Source organism: Hyalella azteca, unplaced genomic scaffold (assembly GCF_000764305.2).
Source record: "Hyalella azteca isolate HAZT.00-mixed unplaced genomic scaffold, Hazt_2.0.2 contig3520, whole genome shotgun sequence".
Taxonomy (NCBI): Eukaryota; Metazoa; Arthropoda; class Malacostraca; order Amphipoda; family Hyalellidae; genus Hyalella; species Hyalella azteca.
The window spans coordinates 16,559-40,226 of record NW_025933768.1 but is presented as its reverse complement, the minus strand read 5'-3'; the positions used below and the strand labels follow the sequence as shown (position 1 = coordinate 40,226).

The 23,668-nt window shown below is 39.0% G+C and overlaps 1 protein-coding gene across 1 annotated transcript in view; it reads right to left on the bottom strand.

Moving 5' to 3' along the window:
- Positions 1 to 9,526: 9,526 nt before the first annotated feature.
- The window catches only part of LOC108678999 (transducin-like enhancer protein 4), a 29,985-nt gene continuing 15,843 nt past the window's right edge, over positions 9,527 to 23,668 (bottom strand). The window contains 8 exon segments of the mRNA XM_018167502.2: positions 9,527 to 13,351; positions 13,466 to 13,885; positions 13,887 to 14,139; positions 14,383 to 14,456; positions 17,090 to 17,413; positions 18,492 to 18,635; positions 19,281 to 19,480; positions 20,407 to 20,530. Of these exon segments, the coding sequence (XP_018022991.1) occupies positions 13,244 to 13,351; positions 13,466 to 13,885; positions 13,887 to 14,139; positions 14,383 to 14,456; positions 17,090 to 17,413; positions 18,492 to 18,635; positions 19,281 to 19,480; positions 20,407 to 20,530 (1,647 nt within the window). The 3' untranslated portion in view covers positions 9,527 to 13,243.

The window sequence follows — 23,668 nt, the reverse complement described above, 5'->3', positions numbered from 1 at the left end:
GACTCTGTCTATTGACTAAACATGTTTTGGTCTAACGACTAACCACCAGAAGAAAGGGAAAAACTCTCTCCCGGAGAGGTCATACTACACCAATTCATGCCATTTACAAGGAAACACTGAAGCAAATTCACGTTGTTCCGGATATACGGAGGGAAAGTTGATCAAAAATATAAAATCAAAAGTGATTTTAAACTAAGTATCCATGTTGAAGAGTGATTTTCGAAAACCTATGAATTAACGGCTTTCGGTTTCTTGACATGGACCGCCCCAATTCATATTTAGCATGATAGCTGCAGCTGCAATTAACCTATATACTTCGCCGGACTAATCTTAATTAAACGAATGGACGCTACGACAACAGACCATATGGGCCTATTTCTTTAGTGCCGACGCTTCCATTCTATTCCATGAGCAAAGTACGAAGATGTATGGTGAAGTATCACCGAATCAGGCTTGCGAGTCACGATCAGCTAGCCGAACCCGTGAGTCAGACATGCAGCTAGGTGTATGGGGCAATTAAAGGTGATAAATCAATACAATTAATGGGCGAGAGGTTGCTTTAAGTTTTGTGGGCGAAGGATGAATGCAGAAAGAGTTGTATTAAAATCTTGCCCACAGGAGTAAAACCTTTGCTTTGTTGAATACAACAATGCAGTTGAATATCCAATAATAATAGCCAATCATTACCTTTCTTTGTATAGTGACATCGTTCACGGCTTTTAAATTCCCACGGTTATTGTAAGAATAGAGCACTCGATCCAAAATTACGGTTAGTTTATAGGTGGCTATTCAATGGCAAAAAATGTGGGTTCACTTTTTTGTTTACATTCTCGTCTAATAGTCTTTTTTGTTTATTGAAAATTCACGCTTGTGTGTAGTTTTCAAGTTTAATAAATCAGCTTCTAAAATAACGCGAGTTTTCCAAAGTACTTTGCGATATCAGAATATTTAATTTACATAAAAATAATGTTGGTAGTAAAAACTGCAAATAACTTTTGGGATTATGCATTCGAAGTTCATTTGAATTGATAGACAGAAACAATTGATTGACGTTGCATATTTTTACAGCGGATTGAGAAAGTTCATTCCGACGCAGCATTATGTGTATAGGAACCATAAGAGGAATAAAGCCTTCATCTTTCCGACAAAGAAGTCTGCCTTGCAAGCTAAAAAAAGAACCCTTATATTAAATCATGAATAAAAAGACCCCACGGGCTTTAATAAAAAAAATCCGCCGTGATATATACGAGCATAAAAAATGCACAAGAAAAACAGCTCGTCCAGAAAAGATCAGTAGCATTAAGAAGAAAAGCGACACGCATAAGAGGCTCTGCCGGTCCCTCATTATAAAGCCATAAGAAATCCATTGTTACCTCCTCTCCTTATACATGCCCTTTATGCTGCGGCTCCCAATGGAATCTAATGAGCCTCTCGTCCAGCTTTATAATGGGTGTCGTCGAGCTGACTTCCTCGCTGGTTTTATCCATTTTTTTAATTCGATTAGACGAGGTGACATCTAATTTCTGAATTGCCAGTCCAGTTACGAGAATGTCGGTCGAGCTTAGTGGCTTGAACTGCATTCCTGTCAGTGCTGAGTCGCTTGTTAGCTTATGTATTATGTTGCTTAATAAAGTAATTAAGTAAGACTTGCTCACGAGTGAGTTTTGGCTCAATATATTTAGTAACCGTGGAAGTGCAGGAAGATTAGTCGCTCTTAGAAATGTATCTCAGTCTCTCAATCTCAAAATTCCCACACAAATAAAAATTTTCTTCAAAAACTGCGGTTGTATGTATATCATTGAGCAAATAATCATAAAAACCCTAACGTCTTCTCATTCGATTTTATTTCCTCCATTTACTTCGCTTGGAAATAATGGCGTTTGTAAAGTAGATCTATAATGTTTTAATTTGCCCAGACTCTTTTATATTGCAGTAAATCCACGTCTAATATGGAAGTAGAGGCAGTAAATTGATCTCTAATGGAGTCAGAAGCAGTAAATGTCAAATAAATCCGGCTCTGGATTTTTGTGGGGTTTTCTCAACTTCTGAAACTTCAAGTTGAGTTATTATTATTTATTATTATTATTATTGTCGTTGTACGATTGCCCGGCTCTAAATTTCCTCATCTCAACTGTTGGTTCATCAGCTGTAGTACCGGAATAACTTTTACGCTCACGGACAACTGATCGAGCGTCTCGTACGTGGGACATCCTATCCGCGGATATCCTCCCTTGGCTAAGGAGATATCCGCGACTATCCTCCAGCGTGTAAGGCAATATCCTCCAGCATATACGCGACTCACATATGTGTTTCGGTGATCACTCGTAGAATTTGATCGCATTTCTCCTGCACTTAACCGCTTCTATGATTATGGCCTATCAGTTTCTAGTTTCCGTTATCATTAGTTCTCTTTTAATACATGCTTAATTAAGAAACATGCATTTTCTTTCGTTCCGCAATGCCTTTGAGTTTTAAGATATCTTAATTCGGGCGCTAAAGTTTATTGGGTTGCTGGAAAATTCAAGGCTAGGTATTTCCTATGGTTTATATTAAATCTTGTGAGAGTCACGCCTTTCTAACTGCTAGGCTATATAGGGTGATTGTCATTGTAAACGTTAATTACCTGCTATCATTATTCACCAAAAGCGAACATGATGATTGGTACGAATAATGTTTAATCATCTCCAGCTTTAGTTTTTGTCACTGTCACCAGTTCTACTAAGGGTGATTAGTGAAGCAACTCATCATGCGTGCTTCATTGCGAAGGCAATCGTCACGCTCTGCATGCCGTCAGAATTATTGCCAATTAACACCTGATTAATTAATGGACTTCTTTAACTCAATCGTTGAGTTCGCATATGTGAAGCGAGCCACAGAGGCTAGTCGATCGCGTATACGGCTAATCTACACTCAGATAAATCATCGAATAATTGTCCAAATGCCGATGTGCTTTCCACCGATCCTGACCCAGTTTCGCCCAACAAAAAGACGTATCAGAGCTATATTATACGTCCGCTTTCTTTTCGCGCTGTGGATAAGGAAGTGTGTTGCTGTTTAGACAACAAGATCCATTTATAATTGTGAGTGTACTTGCGTGAGCACTTCCACGCATTAATGATTCCTGCTGCGTGGTTATGCACGCATATCTTCTTTGCCTGCGTGTGATGAGGGCTTAATTTGGATCATTTATGTGATAGTGATGGTTCTTATGGCTTGTGAAGACCAGGTATATGACATTAATGTGACTGGATATAATATAGGGACATGTTGAACAAGTTTATAAAGCGAATTATTTTGTGTTTATATAAAATGCAGCAATTTCTTAAGAACTTCCATTTTAAATAACGTTGATGCCTTTGTTTGAGACTAATTTTTTGGCACTCCAACAAGGCATTAAATTCTATTGCATCATTCAATATCATTCACTGGTTTCTCTTAATGTACGCCGCAGTATATAGCAACGCTTGCCTTGTAATTACTTGTGATTATAATCTGTAATGTATTAAAAATTCTTTTATTATTGTGATATTTTTATTAAGACTGCAATTGCCAGCAATGAAGAGCTGCCAACTTTGGATTCTTATTCCTCAATCGAGAAGATATATTTAATTTCACGCATGTTGGTTGTGTAATTTTTTGCTGCAATGTCACGACGCGCGTTCAGTCGTGATCGTTCGAGCACGATTGAGCTCATCGTGATCGATAGCATTAACTTCATTATTGTTATTGGAACTTTTCAATCCGACCACGATTGATGATCGACAGCTTTCGATCTTCCAAATTTGTACCTCGAGTGATGCCGCTGTAAAAGGCTTGCAAAACCATTGTAAAATTAACACGTTTATTATAATTATTTTAGTTTTTTGTTGCCGTGCACTAAACCAAAATTAAATTCGATTGAAAAGGAGAACAATTAATTGACTCAAAATATTAAAATGATGATATTGTAAGCATTAAATTTTCAATAGTTTATAGTTCAATGAACGCATATTCATATGCTGATATTTCCAAGTATTAATCTATATATAGTGTCAGGGAATTAAATTACGAGTCGGAGTTTCAATGTTAGCAAGTACATGACTGTCATCATATCATTAGGGTAGATAATATCGCAGTACAGAGTAAATGATATCATGGCATGGTAAAGAATTGTGCCGACATATGAGCGCCCAAATGTTTAAGTTCAAATCTGTTCAAATGTTTTGTTTTGTTACCACGTCAAACTGCGTTAACAGTTTGCTGCAGTTGACAAAATTCCATCAATCCGAGAAAGTGTTGCTCGTAATAATTCGTTTACCATTTGTATAAAGAATATTTTTTAATGATTATGTTGTCAAGTGCCTTGTTGTATTGAATGCCTCGGTTTTATTCATGACTTACGCTTAGTTTTTTTCTAGCATGGAATTGACTGCTTGAAGTATTGGTTATTGTGGCCTTGCACTTCGCTTGGCAATTTATGGAGATGACTAAGCAAAATCTCCGAACCATGTGCAGGCTGTATTCAGCATTCTGAAGTTATATCGTACGAACACTAAATTCAAATTCTTAGTTATCACATTATTTTTAGTTAAACGCGACTTATGCCTTTAAAACGCGACATGAGGCCTTTATATTTTATTCGAAATTCGGATTTTATTCACTACTTCAACACTCAATACGCGGTTGGTCACTATAAGGTTGGCCACTCAAAACGCAGTTGATTTCTACGGTTAATTGGCCACATAATTCGCGGTTGGATACTGTCCGCATCGTAAAATTCTTCCATTATAAAGTAACATAAGAATTTTCCTGATATTCTGCAATGAAGGTTTATCCGATCGTAACCTCACACGACTCAATGTTTGGAATAACTTAATAACTCCGTGTTACTGCAGTATACGATTTGATTAGCAGGATTACTAACGACCTTCACAAAACCGAGTTACTTTTCTCCGTGTTTCTTTTTGTGGCTTCATGCAGTTCGTGATCACAAGTCAATCTTTTGCATAGCATAACGATTGTTTTTATAGCAGAACAATGTTTTAACGTAACATAACAATCTTAACAATAAAATAACGTAACAATATTTCACTCAACATACAACGCCACTATCTATTGCTTATAACTTAATTTATTACTCCAATATTCCCGTAAGTAACCTAAAGCAAGAATTTCTTACTTACCGTGACTTGATATTTTTTACATAACATAATGCAGAAATTTTTCACCTATGAAAGATTCTGCTACATAACCTAAGTCAAGAGATTTGCATAACATGACTTAACAATAACTTGCACAGCATGACGTTGTCATTATTAGTTAACATAACGTAGCAATTCTTGGCACGTCTCAACAATGAATTTATATAATTATCTCTCTAGCTCATCAATATGCTCTGTATATATACTTATATACAAAAAATTTGTCTTGCAAGACGGGACGAATTACGCAGCGGTAACCATCATGTATATACCTTCCATTATCTAGTGTTTTTACAGTATATTTTTTCTGCTCCTTCGATCCCTGGAGCTGACAGCCATTATCCCTCAAACCGATTTACCTTCATGGGCATCGATAGGATTCCTTCCTATTTTTTTTTTCACTTCTAATTCTCATGACTTTTTTATTCTTCTCTTGGGCCGACGAAAGATTTTCTCCGTTTTTTTTTTTCGTACCGATATTACTGCCCCGCCGGCCCAGGCCTCTTCGGAAATAAAGTAAAAACTCGGGAGATAAAAAATATTGTTAGCAGGAAAAAAAATCTTGGCTCATCCATGAAGAACACAAAAAAAACATACCACGGTGATCATGCACAACCTGGGGGTGCGGGAACTAAACGCATGAAATTACACGCGTGGCATTACACGCATGGCATTACACGCATGGCATTACACGCATGGAATTAAACGTGTAGAATTACACGCATGGAACTACACGCATGGAATGCCTTTTCCTTCGCATTTTGTTTTGTTCGGATGGACGTTATTCCCATTCCTGAAATCTCTAATATTCCAGCAACGCAATTACTGATCTCGCTGCCTGCGATCCTGTGACGAGCTTCACGTTTTTAAACGAAATAAAAAACCGTCGGTGGAAGGACAAAAAAGTTTTCAGTTTGCAGCTCTGCCGCCTCCCTCATTTCATTTAATTCAGTTATTGTATTTTTCTTTTTGGAAGAGATCTTGCTTTTTGTCTAGTGTGTAGACTTTTGTTTTGTCGCTGATAAAACTGAAAATTTTTTTTTAGCGCTGTTGCTGCCGCTCGCGTTAAAAGGACACACATGAAAAAAATGCTTGTGATTTACAGAAGCCACGTATTTTTTAGGCTTCGATGCTCGGCAGAATGGCGTGCGTGCCGTTGCAAGAATTCCTCCGCTGTTTGATTATTATGAAAAAATATGTTTTTAATTTTAATAAAATGTTAGTGTATTGTAATGAAAAAATATGTTTTTAATTTTAACAAAATACAGCGTATTATAATGAAAAAATATGTTTTTAATTTTAATAAAAGGTCAGCCTATATTTTGTGAGCTTTACTCTACATTTTACTGAGTAAATTCACTCTTTGAATTTGTTTCCGTGGATATTAAGCTGCTCACCAATATGTGTATAAATTCCTAAATTTTTGTTGCATTCATGTAGAAGATTTGAACACACGAGATTTAAATTTTACATTACATAAATTTCACCAGAAAGATGCTGCATTTCTGCAGGATGGGATTTCTTGTGAGCAAACAGCGCTCCAGAAAATCTTTCAGTTTTCAGAGCGATGGGTTCTTGCCAAGATCTTTCAGTATGTCGGAGAGATTCTTTCACGTAAATTCTGAATTTAGCCAAGAAATTCTGTGAACTACGAATTCTATTCGAATAAGATTTGTACGCCGGCTTGAAAGGTGGGTATGTTTTATCTTCCAACATGTCTGTTCGTCTTTACTATAGCAGGTTTTCGAAAATTGATGTTCAACGTTTAAACAATTTATGGAAAATTCTTTTAAAATATTGGTGGAAGTCTGCTTCAAGTTCTGAATTACTCTGAATAAAACGCGGCTGTACTGAAAGATTTTACGATTCAATTCATCGTAATGGTGTACAACTTCACCCACGTGACGACAGTGATGAGCGAGCCTGCTTGTTGAATCTAAAAAGAATATTGTCGGCTTGTGCAAATAGTTTTTTAATAAATATAAAATAAATATTTAATAAAATATTAAAAGAAATGAAAAACATCCAAGATAAGTCTTCAATCCTCATAATCGATTACCTATTTAGATGTTACACAGATGTTAATTAATGTGTGTTTTCTTTAGAGCGTTCTGATCGTATTTTTTTACTTCATTCACACAATTATCTCGTTCAATTTATTCATTATTAAAAACACTCAAACCGTGATTTTCAGTTTCAAGATTACTAAAATACTTGCGAGATTTTCTTGAACAAACGCTTATTTTTGTACGTTTTTCTGCGATGAGAAGGAATCTCCACAGAAGCAACAAGAATATCGTCACAATAAGACGTCATTAAATTGAAAGCCCATCATACTGCAGTTGTTTAGATTTAATTTTCTGTATTACATTCATAATTATTGTACTTAATAATATTCAGTTGTTCAAACTCCTTTTCTAAGCTACATGTACTTTTATATCAGTTTACGTCTTTACATTTAATCAATAGCTTTATCGTCATTCAATGAGGATTATTTCAAGAATACTTGTTCTTGAAAGTACGGATACGTCGGATAATTGTTTATTTAAATACGTATTAAGTAATTAAGTAAGTTATTTTAAGTTTAATTGTTTTTAAGTAAGTCGGATAATTGTTTATTGATGCAAGTTCAACTTTCAGTTTAGCATGTATAAAATAACAATTGCTGGAAACAATATCAATTTTCAAATGTTCAGCAAGGCCATCAGTTCGCGAACCTCCGGACCAAGTAAACGAATGCAGCGTTGACGTATCTCGATATTAATGTATCTTGCGGCAGATGTTCAGCGGGCGACGATATCGTCATTCTATATATACTTGTATTTTTTTGCAGTTTTACCGTCGCACGTACTGTCGTGTATATAAATTCCTTTGCATATATAATGCTACATATGGTCTCCTTCATATTTTATTGTCGATGCATCAACTCTAATAATGTAAAAGGGTTCGATATGATAAAAAGTATATCAATATCTGACAGGCTTTAGGAAAAATGCGAGATTTTTTGTAGCCCATTTTGATGTCGGTGAAACGTTCAATTTAGATCTTTTGTTCGTTACTTTTCCGCACAACTGGATAATTTTTTCCGTTGCTGAAATAATTACTTTTTTCCCAAGGCATTAGTTTAGTTTGTTTTACATTTAACGTCGTTTTTCAGGTCAACTTTATTTCCTCGATCCTAATATGGGTTCAAATCTCCAAAGACCTTAACGAGGTCGTTTAATTAATAACGACTAGAGACCTAAAAACAGACAGGAACGGCTCAGCTTCTTAAATGATCATTTAAAGTTTTGCTCGGGTTTACTTATTAAATTTCAATAAACGGACATGATCAATCTAGGATAGGTTTTATTCAAAATCAATCTTTATATCTTTTATAACTGTTTTCTATTGATTACGAATGTTATGCAGCATTTCCGTCAATAACTTACTTTGAAACCAGATTTAATTGCTGTCGGTATTTATTATTTGTTGCCAAATTTTCAACGGTGAAAAGAAATGGTGTTGAGGTTTTGGTTATGGATGAATTGTACTATTCCGAATTAATTCAAGGCCTATTCGCTAGTGCACTGAGCCACACGGAGTGGAGTATTAATTTTTAACAAAAATGTAAATTCTAAAGGACCAGTTTGTATTAACCTGCGAAAAATGACCGACAATTAATTTGAAATACACAAGCAAGTTCATGTTGATTTTTAACTTCATAAGAATCTTTCCTTATAATTGATGGAGTTGTAAATTATTATGCAGTTTTTTTAAAGCTCACCAAATCTAAACATTACGTACGTCGACGACTACTCAAGCCATTGAAAATTGCATCGTGTAGGTTAAATAATTTAACCACTTCTCCGTTGATTCCACGTTTCACGTCATAACCATAATAATGGTGGTCAGTCCAGGACTTTTGACCACATTCCAGGCGCCAGGTTCATTGCATCACTAGAGTGTCCAGCACCGTGAACCTCTCCTTATCAACTTACCACGAAGAGACCACGGATGTCGTTTGGCAACTCGAGTTTTAGGGCTCGCAGTACTCGGAAATCTTACGAAACTCGGGAGACCGCGGGCTCCGAGAACGGCCGGCTGCTGAGACCCTGTATCAGCGGTCGGGTCTGGTTTTGCGTAATGTCCAGAACCGGTCTTGTGGGTACTGCACCATCAGTGGAAGCAGGGACTGACTGCAACAGCTGTGAATACTGCGGACACTTCGTCAGAAGACACTGGTGGGCACTGCAACAGCTGGAGATAATGCAGACACTTCTCCACTGTCTTTTACGTGTAGAGATTAACCTAATGCTAATTACTGGCACCAAGCCACGCAATAAAGATGTAAATAAAATGGGATATGATTTCAAATTAGTGTATTTGAACTAATGAATCAAAACATAAAATAGACATACGTAATACCAATTGTGCGATACCAAACAGTGAGATCTAAAAATGAAGCGCACACATAAAATAGAGAGCACGAAGTACACGCAGAGGGTTTACACACACGAAATAACCCTAAAAACTGAATAATCTGCTGGAAAAACTTTCGAAACATAAATTTACAAGTATAAGTTGCAGTGTAACCTTAGAAACTTAGGAGATCATAAAAATGCTTTCCCTATAGCCTGGGCAAGAAACAATGATGGCTAACATACACACACAAACCATGACATGGATCACAGATGAAATGGTGGATACCGCCATGCACATACAAAATTCAACTTCATAATTGATGTCGTTGCTGGCATATCATGAACCTTGGAAACAACTTCGGCGATCGGAAACAAAATTCTACATTATCATTTAGCGTGCAGTAAGTTTCACTTGCTGACGCACTCTAGAGACTTAAGGCAAAATTGTTTCGAATGTGAGGACACTATAATGGAATGCGGTTTGTACTCTGGTACTCCGAAGAGGTCATTCTTCAATACTTGATTGCACAAAATGCTTTCTCGGCCACACAGACCAACATAATGGCAAACTAGAGGCTTTCTCCATATCTTATTATTTCTTGGGCCATGAGACTAAATTCAAATAAAGTAGCTCGGAACATTAGTATTAATTTAGGCAGTCTAAATAAATAGAAGAGACAGCTTCAGTCTTGCCGGTACGATTTTCTGAAGTCGACGTTAAAAATGAAAACCAGTTTCTATAAGACAAAAGCAAACGGTCGATAAGGAAGAGCTCACTCCAGGAGGATATCACATATTAAGTGTTACATTCATACGGATTTGCATCAAGGGCAAGAAGCACCGAGAAATGATAAATGTTCACTAGAGGCAGCTTTAGTTATCAATTTTCACTAACCGTATACAAGATGCTGATCCTTAGCGATAATGTTATGGAACACTTGAATCCGAAGTAATAAATTCAAGTAACGAAGGAAGCTACATGTGTATTTCCTCAACATTTCCTTAGCAAGGTGACGTTCTTAAAAAGATATCACATTATGGCAATGCTAGCATTCAAGAGAATAGGTACCAGAACTATCAATACACGGGTTTGCTATATATAAAAAATAAGACAATGGAAAATTCGCCAGTGGTTCATGAATAAGAGACAGAATTTCACGAAGAACCTTAAAAACATAAATCAATAAAAGGCACAACAATTTGCAACAATTTATACCAGCAGTTACGTCACTTTAGAACAGAACCAGTAGTTGGTGAACGTGGTCAAATTTCAATTCAACAATTAATTTGCAATACGAAGAAAATCGGAAATCAATACAATTAAAAACAACGATTATCAACAGAATGCAAAATAAGTTTTGGCCATAAATAGCGTAGAGGCTTCAAGCCGGCAGAAGATGCTGTCCTAGGACTACTATGGGTAGTCTGGATTCAACGAGCAGCGCTTCAACATGACGGAAGGATAAGTAAATCACGACTCACGACACTTACCGGATCCGTTAGTGGATATCGACCATTTTTTTTAAAGAATGTTTGCGGTCGGCGGGTTCGAACACACCTACCATTTTTTTTATTCGCCGCCGAAACAAACCTCGGGTATACAGTATTCGTCCGTGAGGAGTAAACCATTACGACAAGCAACCCAGCAAAATCTTTTTGAACTGAGCTTCCTGTTCAACAAGAGGCCTGGCATCCCAAACAAGTCACAAAACGTAAGGTGAGCAAATCAACGGGGCGTTAGAAACTTGAAAATCTCTAACTAAAAACGTCTGAGACTGGGCGGTCTTTAACTTGAATAAGACGCCATCGAAAATGGCGAAATAAATAAGGATTGCCATTGTCATGGTATCACTGCAGTACAATGCATGCTTACAAATTTAGGGTAGGGATGGGGATTTCGTCCAAGTACGCGTCCTGTATAACAGGCATGAGGTTATAACTTACGTAACGTACGTTATTAATACTGCGAAGTTGGTGTACATAATTACAAGACTTACTCGACTACTGAATTATATCATACAATTATGGTACAAGTTATCACAATGCAGCAAAGACTTAAGCTAATAATACAAACGGAAACAACATGTCATTCATTTACTAACGTTCCTTTTACGTGAACATTTATCATCGTCATCCTGTTATCATAACTAACAGGGATCATATTTCTAACTTAGTGGGCACAACGCAAACGTCTTAGTGAGGTAGATAAAAATGACAGCGTCGGTCAACATACTGTCTAATAATTTTATTTTAAATGCGTCAAGCTGGTCGACCTTTAGTTATCCAGTTATCAAACACGTAACGTAACACTGTAAACAAAAATCAAGACTATCGAATAGGATACGCTCGACTGCGCTCAAAGCACGACATCGCACACCACATGCAGCTAGACGCAGATCATCCCGACGAATAAGAATGATAGAATTCCAAAGCATGAAAAGTTCATTGTGCACATCTTGCGGAATTTCAATTATCGTGTTTTAATTATTATCACCAGTGAGAAAAAGTAAAAAATTGTCAACAAGTTCAGATTTTACAGTGAACACGACACGAGCTAATATTAGTGTCACACAACCCACGTAAAAATATAGAGCAAGCAAACCTTACCCAAAATTTAAATTCACAGCTCGCTGCACCACGCATTTAAATAAAACATTAGCGACTTCGAATAGGCAAGCTGCTTGAAGGGAGAGCACAACGACGCTATGCAATCGAGATAAAAAAAATCAAAAGCGCTGTTGATGAGAATTATTAATGCCGACGAGTTCTTGGTGAGGACTAAGAGACACAGTAAACAAAGTCATCATTTCCGGAATATTGGTTATAGGATCTGACCCAGTGCGACAAAACCTTAACACACGACACATCGAAACCAACTGACTATGGCACACGAAATTATCATTTGAACGTCGAGTTATATATTTGCAAATGAGCATTTGATTATGAATCAATAGGGAGATGCATAAAAAACTTGGCTACCTTCTTGGTACCATGGCTCTTTGAATTATTATTAACAAGTAAATTAGTGTTGAACGAAATTTTATTTTATCAGCATAATAGGTGAGCTTAGAGCAGTCAACCGCGAAGGCATTATCATCCGAATGAATTCCTTGAAGCTCAGTTTCGTTGCTAGTAATACGAGACTCGTACTTAGAATAAGCATTGATTTATGTCTATAAAGTGCAGCATGCGTGCTTGTCAAAGTGACAAATCCTTTCAAGACTGAACACTCAAAGGATATCTTTAACTTATAGTTGATAAATACAGCTTAAATTTATATCCGATAGTTCAAGCAAGATGAAATACGAAATGTATGGAAATGGGGCAAACGCAAAATGCTTGATGAAGTGGTAGAGGCCAATTGAGTGGAGGAAAGTCCGAGCTTGCCTTGGATTATTATCGAAAGCGTTGTTCTCAGGCTTTCCAGCCATCAATTTTGAGATCCTCCAATAGCTGAGTAGAAACGACGTTCGGACTCAAGGTACAAACAACGAAGAGAGCAAAGATCTCATGGAAGTTAATTCATGTTTGATTTACAGACTTCGTTTTAAACGAAACCAGAAAACTATGAGTGACTGTCCACTATTGCCTTGAAGATTGACCTAGAAATGATAAAACATAATTGAGCCTGAGGTAAGCTAAGAATCGAATTTCAACCGTTCAGTACATAACTTCGTAAACGGTGGCCTTTTTATCTCCAGATCCAGTTACGATGTACTTGTCATCTGCAGAAATGTCACAGCTCAGGACGGACGAAGACTCTTTCGACTGTAAGGAGAGAAACGCAACCAGTCGTTAATACAATAGAGTTACAAAAAAAAATCCAATTATATCGAGTCGGAGGCGTAAGTCGATCAAATGACAAGAATTAACAGTGCGTACCTGGAATATGGAAGCACCGAACGGTGTTCTCCATGCGTTCAGCAGATTATCCTTGCCCGTTGAGACGAACCATTTGCCGGCAGAGGCGAACTTCAGCGACAAGACGCAACTTTCGTGGAGATGAAGCTGGTACTTGTCAGCTTTTGAGACGTGAAGAACTTCAACGTTCGAACTCTCCATACCGACAGCCAACCATTCGCCAGTAGGACAGAATCCCAACGAGAATATTTGGCTGCTGAAGTCGTGTTGTTGAAGTTGTCTACCCTCTCTGAGGTCCCAAGATCTGACTGTGTTATCGAGGCCTCCCGTCCAAAGTTTAGTCCCGTCAGGGGAAATATCAATACAAGAGGCGCCGTCTGTATGGCCCTGGAATTGTCGTACCAGAGTTTGGTTGTGCAGGTCCCAAACGGCGATGTTTACTCACGAGACAATCGAGTTGAGACACGGGACTCTTGGAGCCTGGTTGGCTGATGTCCCAGACTTTGACACAACCCTTGCCGCCGGTGTAGACGTACTTGGTGGGGTTGCTAATGGTGACTGCACAGACAACCTCACCATGGTGGAGGGTGTTGATCTGACGGGCGTGGCGGGGGATACCGGCACCCAAGAGGGCGTCGTGGGGGAAGTGAACAGGACCCAATTGTCCGTCCCCATTAACGTGATAACTGTACGCACTGGGATAATACGAACGGAGGATAAACAGTTGGAAGTTGTTTCACTCCTCTGCACTCAAATAGCTATTCATCTTCGACAGGATTGCATATAATACCTTCAAAGCTTTTAGGAGTTTTGCGGTGAAAAGGTACTAATACAGCTCTATCAATAAATAGGTCAGTTCATTCAATCACTCGTACGCCTATACTTTCTTCAAAGAACATAGATACAAGTTGCAAGAAAACATGATCCGGGATACTCACGGCTTGCCAGCAGCACCGTTGATGGGCGCCCCGTTCTGCCCCCTACTGCCCGGGTGGATTTCGTATCCAGCAGCCTGGAGCGATGCAAAAATGCCAACATTATAATCAACAATCAATAGCATTTCTGTCATTAACACATTATTGAAGTATGTTTAGTTTGACGTTACTCAGGTTATAACATTCCATGGAAATACGTGTTTCAAACAAAAAATTATGCGACGACAAAACTTGAGGAATTTGATACAATTTGATAATATTCTAGTAGTTATGAAAATAAAAGTAAAGAGATGTTGCACCAACAATCACTCAAACGTTTAGGAATAGTTAAAATATAAATATTCCGAAAAATAATTGAATTAAGAGATCAAGCCCTGGCACACGTCAATGTTAAACCGTACATTATATGTTAGAAGAAATAAACAGTCGTTGAAAGTTTTCTAGAAAACAGTCTCATTAGTGATGGTACAAAAGTAGAGTTGAAATTGGATCAAACACAGATAGACGTCACACATTAGTTTTAATTACCACTGGTGCTGCCGTACGAATAGCATTGACTAGATGAGTTTGGTCCCTAACTGAGGTGAGTAAAGATGAGTGTAAATAGTTGCTACTGATACCAGGATCCCGCATGAAGTGTCAAGTCACAAGTTCGAAAATTCAGTAAATGTGGTGCATAGAAAACGCGAGGGATGCAACGATCAATAAACAACAGAATGAGAAACAGAGTATCAGTGTATTGGTGAAAATGTACAAAGCATCATTTTGAAAAGAAACAAAGAGATATATTACGAGATTAAGAAAACGAAACGATGCAAATAATACAGAAAAAGTACATCAAAATAATAAGAGAATAAAATCTGGCAATTTCACGTCACAAACATTTACTCCCTAAGAAAGTAGTCTCGTTCTGAAGGAACGAAGAAAACGTGAAATTAGTCAATTTTTTAGCCTATATACAAAGTTGAAATTTTGACAAATTTTCGCATTTCCAAAAGTGCACGTAGAGAGCGAGAGGAACTGCACCAAGTCCTATATTAGTTGTTCTTCACTAAATGAACGGACGCAATGGGGAACAGCAGCTGGTATCATTTCGATGGCAAAAACTGCAACAGGTTTAGGGTGCCTCATACGCGGAATGTCGTCAGACGGTACAGCCAGAAATGGGTTCTGAACAGAGGGTCCTGATACACAGCAAATCAGTTCACGTTGTACCGAGGTTTAAGCCTAACGCTTTGCTACGCGTTGACGTGACCGCGACACGTAGTTATCTTAGGAGGTCGCGGCGCGTCAATCGATCTCTTCTTGTGTCAACCTCCTAGTGAAATACATGTGCGTGTCCCTGATCGTGTTTCACTGACTCTAAGACTGATACATGGTGCCCCGGTTGGACGAATACTCTGTGTTGTGTGTGCTACTGGTTAGTCTCGTTAATGGCTCAATATAGAGCACCGGCACCTCTCAATTTTGTGGAACCCCGATGGGATGCGTGGAAAAGGAATGTACCGAGGTTTAAGCCTAACGCTTTGCTACGCGTTGACGTGACCGCGACACGTAGTTATCTTAGGAGGTCGCGGCGCGTCAATCGGTCTCTTCTTGTGTCAACCTCCTAGTGAAATACATGTGCGTGTCCCTGATCGTGTTTCACTGACTCTAAGACTGATACACACGTGGATTCACCACAACCCAACAAAATATTAAAGCCATCCAAGCTAGGAGTCCCCAAGGTGGGAGTTACTATATATAGAGGCGGTTCTAAATTCAGGCATGTAATACGGTCCAAAGATATTACATATTTACTAAACTGTTGGTTTATTTATGCATGCGTGTTTGTAGCTTGGCGCGGTGAATAGATATACATATTGGGGCGCGGATCTACATTACCTATATAGAGTTTCGGAAAAATACTCAAATATGAAATTTTATTATTTTTGGTGACGGAGTCATGTAGCGTTGCAGTGAGAAGAGGGGTATGAATTAAAATCTAAATTTAGTTTTGTGGATTTAATCCCAATAAAAAATGTATACTTAGCCTCCCTCAAGCTTCTGCGCGGGAGTGAAATAGGAATTTGACGTTAGAAGTTCATTTGAACGGGGCTTTCTCTTATTAAGCTCACTTTATTGAATTTTTTCTTCAACTAGATTCTTGATTAGAACGGAATTCTAAAAAATGGATATATAAGTTGCTCTTCAGTTCAGCAAAGATACATTTCATAAGAAATGTTAATAAATGGAAGTCACGCTGACGTTCCCTGTTGAACCTGCGCTATAGACTGGGTCTTCCTTTAGTTAACATTTATTTACTGGGAGAATCATTAACGAGATTTAGGACAACGCGATTTTTCAACTCTCTATGTTTATCTATCCGGAACAACGCCAGGTTTAGCTGCGGGTATCTAATAACCTAATATAAACTCTCAACAGTCATAATTACAACATTTCAACAAGTATTCATGCAAATAGAATTAATGAAGACGGACATTAGAACGAAGGGCAATGCTCAAACATGCGGAGAGAGATAAGCGTGAAACAAAAATTTAAAAGCAGGATATAAACCAAAAAATTTAGAATAAAAATTCTAGATTTGAAAGAAAAATATGAAGCATAAATTTACATGAGTAGTATAAATTAATGGATGATAATTAAATGAATAGTACAAATTAATGGATGATATTTAAATGAATAGTACAAATTACTGGAGGATATTTACAGGTGGGGCAGGTGGCCGGACGTGGTAATTGGGAGGACCAGGAGGATAAGGGCCCCCAGCCCCAGGAGGAAGATCAGGTCGGACAAGAGCATGGGGAGGAGGAGGAGGGAGACCTGGGGCAGCACCCACTCCCACAGGGGGAAGGTAGGGGGCACCGGGGAACTGAGGGTGAGGGAGCCCTGCCCCACCGGGGACGGGGGGTTTGGGAACGCCGTTGCTTGTTGCTCCCCCACTCAAGGGACCGTTGGGGGTGCTTAGACTCCCCCCACTTGTGGTGGGGGCCGTTGGGGCTTTGCAAGTGGGGGTGGGCACACGGGGGTCACTCTGGCCAATCAGGGGATACCAACAAATTACCCAACAATCTCCAGTTATTACCGTAACAATCATTGCCTTCTGGTTCATGATTATCGTCCCAATCATTGCCGTTTGGTTCATGATTATAGTCCCAGTCATTGCCTTCTGATTCTTAATTATCGTCCCAATCATTGCCTTTTGGTTCATGATTATCGTCCCAATCATTGCCTTCTGATTCTTAATTATCGTCCCAATCATTGCCTTCTGGTTCATGATTATCGTCCCAGTCATTGCCTTCTGATTCTTAATTATCGTCCCAATCATTGCCTTCTGGTTCATGATTATCGTCCCAGTCATTGTCTTCTGATTCTTAATTATCGTCCCAATCATTGCCTTCTGGTTCATGATTATCGTCCCAGTCATTGCCTTCTGATTCTTAATTATCGTCCCAATCATTGCCTTCTGGTTCATGATTATCGTCCCAGTCATTGTCTTCTGATTCTTAATTATCGTCCCAATCATTGCCTTCTGGTTCATGATTATCGTCCCAGTCATTGCCTTCTGATTCTTAATTATCGTCCCAATCATTGCCTTCTGGTTCATGATTATCGTCCCAGTCATTGTCTTCTGATTCTTAATTATCGTCCCAATCATTGCCTTCTGGTTCATGATTATCGTCCCAGTCATTGCCTTCTGATTCTTAATTATCGTCCCAATCATTGCCTTCTGGTTCATGATTATCGTCCCAGTCATTGTCTTCTGATTCTTAATTATCGTCCCAATCATTGCCTTCTGGTTCATGATTATCGTCCCAGTCATTGCCTTCTGATTCTTAATTATCGTCCCAATCATTGCCTTCTGGTTCATGATTATCGTCCCAGTCATTGTCTTCTGATTCTTAATTATCGTCCCAATCATTGCCTTCTGGTTCATGATTATCGTCCCAGTCATTGCCTTCTGATTCTTAATTATCGTCCCAATCATTGCCTTCTGGTTCATGATTATCGTCCCAGTCATTGTCTTCTGATTCTTAATTATNCATACCTCCTTGGAGTGTTTGAGCGAGGGAGTGGACAAAATGGACAGCAAGGCAGGATGAAGGACATACCTCCTTGGAGTGTTTGAGCGAGGGAGTGGACCTGGAGGACGAGGAGGACTGGGAGGCGGGACGGTCAGGCTTCTTGTCGCCGCCGTTCATCTCACCGCCGCTGCCCGCTCGGTGGTCCCCGTTTGTGTGGGGACTGCCCACATCCTGAGCAGCACGTAAGTATTGCCATTTAATATAAAATATCAGTAATCTTTTCATTATCGCATATTAAGATAACTGCTATGGCTCATATGCCAACTAGTAACCGATCTGTCCGGACTCGAGAAATTAAATGAATTATATTCTCTTAAAATAAACGTGCTCCAGCAAACACCAACGCAAGTCTAATACGATCATAATTTTTAATTAAATCAGCGTGCTCAAGTGGACGTATTAAATAGAACATTCACTTCACGTTGTACTTTAACAAGTTAGAATTGTTCACTTATTTGAATTGAATCGTCGTGCTGTAGTGCACATCCCAATCAACACAAATGCAGGTCAATTTGTCTTGTATAATTCAGTTGCTCATAAACTTCAATTAAATCAACATGTTCTAGTGGACATATTAACACAAATGCACATCAAATTGTACTTTAAAGTTAGAATTATTCGCAGATTTGAATTAAATCAGCGTGCTCTAGCGGGCGTACTAACACAAATGCACGTCAAGTTGTCTTTTAAAAATTCTGTTGTTCATGAATTTTTATTAAATCAACATGCTCTATTGGACATATTAAGACAAATGCACGTCAAGTTGTACTTATTTAACTAAAATCATCAAGATTAATTATCAGTAACGAGACGCACCTCATTGACATCGACTACGAGGTCCTGGTCACTCTTCTCTCCGTCGCTATCATTGCCCGCGTTGGAGCTCGGGGGCCGTGGTGGTGGTGGGGCTTGGTGACTAACGTTGTTGTGGTGGTGATGGTGGTGCTGGTGGTGGTGATTAGACAACGCTGCTCCAGATGATGATGAACTTGAAGCTTTCAATGATGTCGGAGTGCCTTGGAGTTGGAAAATATTCCAAAATATAATAGACATCATGCATCCATAGAATTATACATATTTTACTTTTGAAACTATGCACCCGTTTCGTAAAACCAAATTTTGTTAAGTCGCGAGTCAAGTACTAAAGAGTCAGCGACCAAAGCAGAAGGCTGAATTTCTTCAGGCTGCAAGGCTAGAAGTTTTAAGAGAAGCGTTTACGCTCGCGCAGTTCGGCGTCCGCAGCGACAATTTGGTCCTGAAAAACTTCCTAAACTTTCGGGCCAAGAAAAGCAACCGAATGCGTCGTCAACGCGCGAATTGCAGGAAACTACGAAGTTAGGATCGTACTTAAGAATTAACTCACATTGTACTGCATTTAAAAACGAATAAAAAATACAACAACGTATTCAAAATTCTTAACGAACAAGATTCAAACGACAGATTACCGAGGTTAATTATGTGTAATGTAACACACCCTACCTTCCCCATGAGCATGAGATCTAACTGGGGTATTAAATATTTTCTACCAAATAATCTCTTTTTTATCATATAATCTCTTACTTTACCGTATAATCTCTAGCTCAACCACATAATTTCTTACACTACAATATAATCTCTCACTCTACCATAACATCGATTTGTATACAAGAACGGCGAGACATGTATCACCAATAAAGAACCATGCCGCGTAAAACAGTACATTTTGCAACGATTAATTCCCTTCTTTTTGTCTATAGGTAAAGTAACTTTTAGGCGCGACTTACCATAGCCTAGTAAATTATTCGATCCGCGATTACACTATAATCACTTCGTAAATTATAACTATAATCGGCACTAGAAAGATAGATCAGATAATAACCAACTATCGAAATTAAATTCTGAATTGCAGCTGGTACAATTGTTCGTAGGTAATAATCCCAATGTATGTAATAATATAACTCACCGGCAGAGGAGCTGGGGTTCGAGTCGCCACCATCTTTCCGTCTTTTGGTTTCAAGGGGCGCGTCGTCAGGCGTGCCAGATCTGGGTCTGTACTTGGACTCGGCTGGGGAACTCGCATTGCCTCTCTGTAATAACCAAACAAAACCTTATTCGTTAGTGTCCGGTATGAAATAAAACTATAATCAACTATTTGACCTCTCATTTAATAATATTAATTCTAGACACCAGACTCTTACATCCCCCTAACATAACCGACAGTTAGTGCATTCGTAGGAAACGAGTGAACGAAAAAGATTACTTCAGTGAAGAAGTCAAGGCAACAAATCATCATGGACTTGCAAAACATCACGATCTTTGAACAACGCCTTTCTGACAAGAAAATTCTCTGATCTTAAGTAGGTTCGAAGAATAACAATGAACAAAAATATCGACAACCGACAGGAGAATTCGCAGCGCCAGCATGTCGTCAGGTGAGATGCCATATCGTTACAGCGAAAGCATTAATTGAAACCTATCAATACAAGGATCCTTATCTAGCACATTTCCTGCCGCCGAACACATAATTTTGTTGCATAGTATAGCATCGATTCCGTTGAAGATAATGATCATACCGATGCGGTTGATGTTATGCTGCTAAGTAATTGCCATCGTTAAAGTAGATGACAGCGTATTTATGTGCTGCTGAAATGGTGCGCGTTGATAGCACTATATAGGAAATATAATACAAGTTGACGGAATCACAGGCGGTGTTTAAACAAGTCAGCAACAGCAGTGCGATGCCAGCAAATCTGTACGCAATAAATCAAACTCCGAATTCCCATTCTATAGAAAGTAAACACGTGAGCCGACGGGTGGGGGCAGCGGCAATTATAGTGCAGTCATCACAGATGATCGAGAAGCGCACGGCCAAGGTTTATTCTTGAGCAGTGCGCGGTGATGAAGCAATCGTTTGCCCTCGGATCTCCCCTCGCCGTTACACGCTGCACGTGGCGAGGGGAGAGCAAGGGATCTGGGATGAAGGGTGACGCTCAAATAGCAATACCATGGCAGGAAAAAAGGCAACCCCATGAATGAGATGAAGTGTTGGTAACATGAAATAAAATGGGAGATAAAGGCAGAGAAAAAGAATAACAACTTTAAGAATAAAAACCCAAAACATGATTAAGATGTAAAATAAAAAGAACATATAAACCCACGAGAGAAATATTTTTAGTACTATAGAGGGAAGCAAGCAGTAACTTGCGATTGGAAGCGATAGAAATGGAAATTAAAAGGGGGAAATTAATAGAGGAGCGTGAGAGAGATAATAGAAAGCAGAGGGGACGGCCGCTGAGGGCGAGGGTAGACATCCTAGGGCAAGACCCTCGGCAAGAGGGGGAACCGAGCTGTGAAATTAACGAGCAATGACGACGAGCAGGGAATTAAAAAAATACCGTGGATAAAAAATGGTCGAGGTATTTGAAACACATGCACCCGACCATCGACAGCCTGGGGATTGAACGAGGAGTCGAGGGTAAACAGAAAAGCAGGGGAGTAAGATGTTGGTTTTTGGTTTAGCAGAGCAAACAGAAGATCAAGCGTAGCATGAAGTGATATGAATGGGGAGGCAGGGGCAGCTAATAGACGAGCTATTGCATGCCACAGACACTGACGGTCACGATATTATATATGTAAGGGCAGCGTTTATTATTTTAAGGTCTCTACTAAAATTAATGCCAAGAATTCCTTGTAGCATTTTTGTGGAATAACTACAGAAATGAATGCAGAAATTACAAATTGACCAAGTTCGATATTTCTTTCTTTGGTCATAAATTTTTTTTAAGCTTACAGCATTTCACAGTTCATAAGCAAACACCAGGAATCGACACGTGAGAAACTCGTAGTAATACGATTAGATTAAATTCTACAGATTCCGTTCAACCGTGATGAACCGCACTTCCGGCTCCTCGGTGCTTTTGTGGAACAAAGATTGCAAATTTTGGCTACACAGAAATTTGTGAATATACACACGACACAGCGTGCGTGTAAGATCAAAACCTTAGTTACCAGTGTTTCACACCATGTCACATTGCGTCGCCAGAAATCTTGTAATCATACCTGGTTGGTGGCTGGCGCTGAAGTTTGAAATTCTGAAGGAAACTGACAAGCAGACGATGGATAATTAGTGCCTGCATGAACCCTCAGATTTAATGTTTCTGATACATCTCGCGGAAGATATGTACACAATGAAATAGCCTACAGTGATTAAATTTCAGCATTATACAGGGAATCAACTCGATACAACAAATAATTTCTGAGTAAAATACAATAATAAACAGCACCTTCGCAAAGAGCAAGCCTTTACTTGATAAACAAAGACGTTTATTTAATCGAAGTGAATTGCATTAACCCAATGATATTCAGCGTTCTGTGGATATATCTCTAATGAAATTAGAAATCACATTCTACATATATGTCTTACGCAAAATTGACACCAATTTCATTTCTATACTCGCTGTAAAGGGGTAGCTTATTTCCCAACCCTCTTTATGGAGAATCTATATACATTTCGTCTTGAATTAGTCAATTCGATTGCATGGAGCTAAACAGGAAGTATCGAGTGACACGCACGAGCGCTAGTGGTTTGTGCAGTCAATTTTCAGTTGTTGCTGGTATAAACTTTCTCGTACGTTATGTAAAGAGAGCTCGTCAACGCTCATCCAACACACAAAAATAAACTCTTTTGTTGGTGATGCAGAGAGGAAACAATCCCAAGTACGCATCTCGTATGTTTGCCCACAAGGACGTTGAACACTAGCACAACACGTCCGTAATGTACACTAAACGAACTCAATGCCCCAACAATGTGTAGTTCTTCGAACAGTGCGCCGCTCATGGACACAGTTCTGTCACACACAACCATGTAGGACGATAAAAAGCCAATGGAATATAAATAAGACTTGCTAGGGGAGATCTTCCTTTCGGCTACCGAAGGGGAACAGAATAAAAGCCTGAACAGCGGAGGGGAGAACAAGCCGTGCTCGCTACGAGGAAATAAAAGCGACACTGCAGAGCAATTCATCAGCGGATGACAAGCAAGTCTTATTCTCGAGCGCACTGCGAGAGTTCCATGAAAAGCGTCGCGTTAAATTACTCGACTTTTTGCGACCGATATGAACTTCATCTGAGGTTTGCTTCCACTTAATTGATTGGCAGGAAAACTTGGTGAAAATTCTCACCACTTGTCGAGGGAAGAAAGGAGTTTGAACATATCAAGCGCAGAA